Here is a 7,171-nt window from a genome sequence, read left to right on the forward strand (position 1 = left end):
GTTATGGACCTATTTGATACAATAAATTAATTACGTTCTTTTATGTGAAGAAAATTATCCACGTTCATTTTATAATTGTTTTACTAGTTAAGCAATCAATAGTGACCAATCAAATATTTAATAAAGTGATAAAAATGATATAATGAATGCTAAACAAGTTGGTAATTCAGACATCTCCATGCTCAAAAGAGCTTGGGAGTTTATAAAATATATATGTATATATAATCGAGCACAAATAAAAACAAATGTTAACGTGGCAAACAAAAGCCCACGTGATACATCAGTAAGCGCTGTCCCTGTACATTTCTTTTACCTTAATTTAATTAGCATAATCACGATTATGGCTCCAAAAGTTGCGAAAGGGGAAGCGAATGAATTTAATTTGTCTAAGCAAAGATTCATTTCATTCCACGAGTTTGCATCCATCAACGTCTTACAACTGTCTTCTAGACATTGAAATATTCTCCTTCTTACATCTTGTTTCAATGTGCATGTTTCATTGGATGGCTAGGATCAATCCATTTTTTTTTCCAAGTGAATATGCATCGCTTTGGAAGTACCGTCAAAGAAGGTCTTGTCGTCGTCATTTAATGCCCTTATAGTTTCTCTCCGAAGACGTTACATAGTTGGCTTCACCTCATCGTCTTTAAAAATGCCCCAAGGGCTTAAAATAATTTTTGTACTTTTTGTTATTGTTTCACATTCATTGTTAATGTGTTTGTTATACAATTGGTAATGGGAAATTGTCTAAGGAAAAATCCTCAAGACCCCAATCGACAGCTTGACATTGCTCGACCTCCTGCTGCTGGTTTATCTCCATTGCATCAATTTCTTCATCTCTGTTGCTAAGCATGAGCACGTGCATGTGCATGAGTTTCTTAGTGCTGAAATTTATTAGAATTTCTTTTTTTTTTTGTTTAATTTTATTATAGGAGTGACTCGAATTCCTCGTCAGAATCGAACGTCTACAGTCGAAGAGAAAAGGACTCCATCTGATTCATCAAAAGCTGTACAAGGTATCCGCATAAGCTGTATATGACTATATATGTTACATCTTTGTGTTTTCAGCTTCCAATCTTCCATGGAGTTTATGTTACTCAACATAAATTCATTGTTGCAGAAAATCGTCGTAAACATCGTAGACGTGACTACCGACTCCGAGAGTGGAAAACTTCTGTTTTCTCAAGTTCACAGAAAGGTATACACACTGTTTTAATTGATTTTCCAATGAGATAAAACAATATTGGTTTGCCTTCCTAATAATGTACTTCTTCTTGATTGTTTAATTTCTTTGCATAGAAAAGCACAGTAAGAAGTACAGAGAGCGTACCATGCCGGAGAGTTTGCCCGTTGCTGCAAGAGATCTCCCCGCTGTGTCGTTCCACCGGGATGAAGTTTTTCATGCTTACAAGCTCAAGTACTTTTGCCATGGACTGTTGGAGGCTGCCACCCGTAAATTTAGTGAAAAAAATTTGATTGGCCAGGGCGGTTTTGGTGATGTTTATATAGGATATATCAATTCCTGTGCAATGACTGCTGCAAGAAGAAAAAATGCTGATTTTGCTGTTGCTGTCAAGAGACTCAGAAGAAAAGGATCTCAGGGCCAGGACGAATGGGAGGTGGTGTTATTTTTTTGACTCTCAATCTTTGTTCACTTTGCTGCCTCCATGAATTCCCGCTTTATCTAAGATTACATTATGCCTGCAGAATGAATTGAGATTTTTGAGCAGATTAAATCATCCTAATGTAGTGAAGCTGATGGGATACTGCTGTGACGATCAACACAGATTGTTGGTTTACGAGTATGTGACTAGAGGAAGTTTGGAAGATCATCTCTTGAATGGTAAAGCACAAGCTGCATACATGAAGTTCTGAGAATATGTTTGCAGTGAGAGGACTGATATATCCAAACTAAATTTTGGCTTTACAGAAGATGATACAGAGCTAAACTGGGAAAGAAGGATCAAAATAGCTTTAGGAGCAGCAAGGGGCTTAGAACACCTTCATACTTACTGGAGGCCAGTCATTCATCGTGATGTCAAAGCTTCGAATGTCCTGCTAGATGACGTGAGTTTCTGAAATTTTCTTACTTGTTAAAATGCTTTTGAAAGCTATGTGCATTCTATTGACACTGTACGTAAATCCTCCATGTAACAAGGTGTTCTTTTTGTAACTATCATCCGCAATAAGAGTAAATATTGCAGGATTTCAATGCCAAAATTTCAGACTTTGGACTGGCTAAGTTTGGACCTCTAGGTGACAAGTCCCACATCTCCACAAGGGTCCTTGGCACCAGAGGATATTTCGCTCCTGAATACATCGCAACAGGTATAATATTCAACTAATAGCACCTCTCATCATATTGCTAGGACCACAATAGCACTAATAAGCTGATACTTGTCTTCTTAACAGGGCATTTGACCCTAAAAACAGATGTATACAGTTTTGGAGTTGTTCTCCTAGAGATACTCTCTGGCAAAACTGCAGCCATGAGACGAACAAATGGGTTGGCAGGAAATTGGGCAAAGCCTTATCTTAGCAACAAGCTGGCACTACATCAAATTATCGACGAGAAACTAGGAAGGAACATCCAGATGGAAGAAGCTCAAGAGTTTGCTGAAATCATACTCAGATGCCTTAATTCAGACCCCAAGAATCGGCCAACAATGAGTGAAGTTGTAGCTGCTCTGGAGCAACTACAGCTAAACATGGGTAGCTGCTATCAGACCTCACTTAGAACATCTACACACACAACAAGGACCCTCTCTTTTGAACAGCGTCCACTAAAGCAAAGAATGTCAAATCTTGTAATCTAATTTTGCTATTTGAAATCAAGTTCTAATTCACTTCACATACATTCCACAGTTATTCTGGTCAAGTGAAAACAAAACCAAGCATCATGATGTATCGTATATGCGTCCAACAAGTTCTTAGTAGTGAGATAAGATTCCACTAGCTTCCTAGTGTAGAAGGCAAATAAGAGCACATGAAACTTTGCTTTCTGACAAACAAGATAGCTTGTATTCTAGAACACAATTGAATCGAAGAGTTAGGCCAACTAATGGGTCAGCACCACAAGCAGAAAAATCATTTGCTCATTCAAAACGAAAGGATGTGTAACGACAGCAAAAAGAAACATTTATATCTGGGCTATTGATACATATACAGCAGGAAAACAACATATCATCAAGAAACAAAAAGGCCTATGACAATTTTCAGTACTATTCACTCAAAACAGCATCAGAAGACACATCCATACAATATTTATTTTGACAACTGGCAAGAAGGCATTTAAGAAATTTACAAAAAAGATGCTTCTCGGTTCATCTTACTCGTGGAGATTGCCGGTGTGATGGCAATGGCGATGCAGTTGGTGTCATATTCAGTGGAGAACGCTGCTGCCTCATTGGTGACTTGCGTACTGTAACTGGGCCAGTCTGCCTATGTGGTTCAGACTGGGAGAGTTTCGCTGAATTTTTGGGGGCTTCAAGTCGCTCTAGTATTGCTAAAACCTCAGACATCCGAGGCCTAAGTTTAGGTTCGTTATTTAAGCACTGTAAGGCAAGGGTAGCAGCTGTATGGGCTGCTTTCTGGGGGTACTGGCCTCCCAACTTGGTGTCCATGATGCGAAATAATTTCCTTTTGTCAGACAAATATGGTTTTGCCCAGTCTACTAGACTCTGCTCAATACCAACTTTTGTTTTATCTACAGCACATCGCCCAGACAATAGTTCAAGCAATACAACTCCGAAGCTGTAGACATCACTTTTAGTTGTAAGCCGACCTGTTAACCAGTAAAAGCTTAATTACACATTTAACTTTAAGAACAAAAGATATAAAAAGAAACTACTCGATCAAGAGGAATAATCCTAGTTTCTTTTTTAATAAATGCACTGTATATAGAAGAAGCCAATAGTACACGGCCTTCACATTATTAGACATCTTACTGATTAGAAACAATTTAAACAATGAGATCCTCCAGTATGAATGTGCTACACATACAATTTTCACTCTATTTAACCCCCCCAATAATAAATCAAATGGTCAAAATTTCATTAATCAAATGTTCATCATCATTAGATTCCACCTCAGTTCAATTTTAATCCAATATATGAAAACGCAGAATAGATTAAACATTTTCTGATTGCTAGAAAATGATTGATTTACATTGAACATCAAAGAACTAATGATAGCAGATTGACATCAACGGAGAATTCACAAACTTGATTCAGAAGTATTAACTAGCAAGGTAAAAGACATGGGAATTAACGGACCTGTAGCAACATATTCAGGTGCTGCATAGCCATGAGTACCCATAACTTGGGTGGAAACATGAGTCCTATCACCAGTGGGCCCAGCCTTGGCCAAACCAAAATCAGAAAGTTTGGCATTGAATTCCTACATCCACAATACATTATGAGCGCTGGTAATATGTGTGAATTTAATGATAAAAGTAACAAAAAGTTTTACTAATTAACAGCCTACCGCATCTAGTAGAATATTAGATGCCTTGAAATCACGATATATAACTTGTGATTCTGCATCGTGAAGGAAAGTGAGCCCTTTAGCAGCACCTATAGCCACTTTCATCCTCACTGCCCAAGAAAGTGGCTGTGGTCCTCCTGAAACCATACATAGAGAATCCAAAAACTCAGATTTAGCCACCTAAATGTTTCGGATAAGAGTATTTTAATTTTCCAGCAACAAGTACTGCAAATTAGGAAGGTCACTAGGTAACCATAATCTAGTTTCTGGCAATTACGTGAGCTTGAGGAACATTATCCAGGAAACGTACTAATACAGCTATATGGACTGCAGTAATGCTTCCTAATCAAATTCTTAGAATGCATTACTTACTTCTAAACAAATGATTCTCTAGGCTCCCTTTGGGCATGAACTCATAGACCAGAAGCCGATTCTCACCCTCCAAGCAATACCCAATTAGCTTAACCAGATTTGGATGATGAAGCTGGCCAAGATAATTAACTTCTGTCTGAAACCAATTAGTTATCAGTAAAAGAGACCTAGCATGAAGTTCTAAGTGAGAATGTAAAAAGTTAAAAAGAAACATACCAACCACTCCTTGTGTCCTTGGAAACCTTCAGGTTTAAGCTTCTTGACAGCAACGACCATTCCTGATCCAGGCTTAGCAGGTGAAAGTGAGTGTTGATCAATCCATCCTTTGTAAACAAAACCAAATCCACCTTCGCCGAGAAGACTGTCGGGACGGAAGTTTCTGGTGGCAGTCTTGAGCTCATTGAATGTGAAGGCTTTCAAATTTGAGGACGACAATATTTCACCCTCAGACTTTGGAGTTGGAAGACTTTCAGAATTGCCTTTTTCTTTTGAAGGTGGAATGGGAAGGGTGGAAGGGGCAGAAGAATGACTAGATCTAGTGGAAATTCTTGAGGCTCCTGATGTCAGAAGAGAAAAATGAGTTCTGGAATTTCATTTACTGCACTACTAGCAACATCTTCCAAGCTACAACCCACTTAGACTCTACTCCATTGTTTTCATGTTCTCCTAGTTCTTTAGTTCATCTTCCTAGAAAAATCATAATAATGCCCCTATGTGCATATTAGTATACGAATGCGCTCCCCCCTAATTAAGTTAAAAACGCAGACAAACAATTCGTTGCTCCTCGGTTCTACTGTAACTTGTAATTTATTATTGCCGTGCCAAACTTGCATGCAAATATGCTGTCAATCAAAACTAGTAAAAGGCAGGTCCCGTATTCCTCTCTTTCTGCCGACCTATTACTAAGCATGATGTGAAAACTCAATACAATAACTCATTCACTGGCCGAATTCTGTCAATTCAAATTATCTTTTAATGCTTTCACACACATGAAATCCAATTTGTTAACACAAAAGAAACCCAAATTTATAAATGAATTAAGTTAAGTATTTCGAGTCAAACAAACTTAATTTTTGTAAGCAGAGCTCAGCTCATGAGAAAAAAGAAAGAAGGGAAAATCTATGTATATATATAAATAATTTAATTATACCACGATACAAACAGAGATGGATCAAATACTGGGCATGCAGCATGAAGTTATGAATAAACTAATTGAACAAACATTCAAAGTGGGAGACGGTGAGAATAATTCCAAGCATCTTAATCTGAATATCAACAAAGAAGAGGACTTATCTAGTAAAATCCCAATAAGGGGAGAAATACAACGATCAACAGAATGGGAAAATTCGGAACTACAAAAACCCTTCATCATATAAAAAAGTTGAAGCAATGATTAATTCACTTACCAGAAGTAGCGCGGGGGCTCTGGGTGGAATCCACTCTAGCTGAAGAATGCTGTAAACAGTTTCCCATATTTCTTCGTACTTAAAATATATCTTGTCTTTTTTGAAAAACCAAAAAAGAAAAAGAAAAAAAAAAAAAAACTCTTTCTTTTGTTCGTTCAGCTGGTTGTAATTTTTAAATAAATGTAGCACCGACTAAAACGATTCTAAGTAAGAGGAAACTAACAAGAAGCTTTCAAGTGTCTTCGGTTTTGAAGTTGGTTTTTCACAACGTGCAGTTTGGTTAGTCGAGTGGGCCAATCGATGATGATAAGATAAGATTAGGCAGATAAAAGTAATAATCGGCGCTAAGGAAACGAAGAGGAAGAAGCAGAAGCCTGTGAACGTGAGGAAACAAAACAAACAAACGAAGAAGAAGAGAAATGGGAAACGCAGTGGAGAAAACAAAACAAAACAAAACAAATATCGTTGGTTTTGGTTTGTTAATTTGCTTCCCACTGACGCGTTAGACTTTGGTAGTCGGGCCCCGCTTCTGACGTGTGTCCCATTGCAAGTGAATTCACTCCGATACCCCTCTGCGTCTTTTATATTTTGTTTATTATATTTGTAATTGATTGTTTTGTGGGTTGACTAATCTAAGCCTCGTGACTCATTAGTCGTGATAATGGTCCAATGCGAAGTACCTTCTAATTTAGGATGAAAGTTAAGAGAAAACGTATTTGGTTCAAATTTGTTTTCCAATTTATTATTTTTAGATAGAATCTTAAATGTCATTTTAATTTTAAAATAGGATAAACAGTGATTACCCTTTTTTATTTGTTTTATTTTATCCAAATCAAATTCAAATATAATTTCTTTGAGATAAAATATTAATCTATCATTAATTCGTTGTAATATCTTAACGTATTATA

At 37.2% G+C, this 7,171-nt stretch overlaps 2 protein-coding genes across 2 annotated transcripts; one reads left to right on the forward strand and one right to left on the reverse strand.

Moving 5' to 3' along the window:
- The first annotated feature begins 275 nt into the window (after positions 1 to 275).
- Positions 276 to 3,176, forward strand: LOC18043228 (probable serine/threonine-protein kinase PBL11). Its single transcript, XM_024185269.1, has 8 exons — positions 276 to 808; positions 933 to 1,016; positions 1,121 to 1,198; positions 1,300 to 1,619; positions 1,708 to 1,843; positions 1,931 to 2,067; positions 2,205 to 2,328; positions 2,413 to 3,176. Exons 1-8 carry the CDS (start codon positions 736 to 738, stop codon positions 2,814 to 2,816), a joined length of 1,356 nt encoding a protein of 451 aa, XP_024041037.1. The 5' UTR covers positions 276 to 735; the 3' UTR covers positions 2,817 to 3,176.
- LOC18043229 (probable serine/threonine-protein kinase PBL3) lies at positions 3,122 to 6,728 on the reverse strand. Its single transcript, XM_006438581.2, has 6 exons — positions 6,264 to 6,728; positions 5,074 to 5,414; positions 4,858 to 4,993; positions 4,486 to 4,622; positions 4,275 to 4,398; positions 3,122 to 3,784 (listed from the first exon to the last, which is right to left on the reverse strand). The coding sequence occupies exons 1-6, from the start codon at positions 6,328 to 6,330 to the stop codon at positions 3,324 to 3,326; spliced, it is 1,266 nt and encodes a 421-aa protein (XP_006438644.1). The 5' UTR covers positions 6,331 to 6,728; the 3' UTR covers positions 3,122 to 3,323.
- Between the last annotated feature and the right edge of the window lie 443 nt (positions 6,729 to 7,171).

This window comes from Citrus clementina, unplaced genomic scaffold, assembly GCF_000493195.1.
Source record: "Citrus clementina cultivar Clemenules unplaced genomic scaffold, Citrus_clementina_v1.0 scaffold_4, whole genome shotgun sequence".
Classification (NCBI taxonomy): Eukaryota; Viridiplantae; Streptophyta; class Magnoliopsida; order Sapindales; family Rutaceae; genus Citrus; species Citrus x clementina.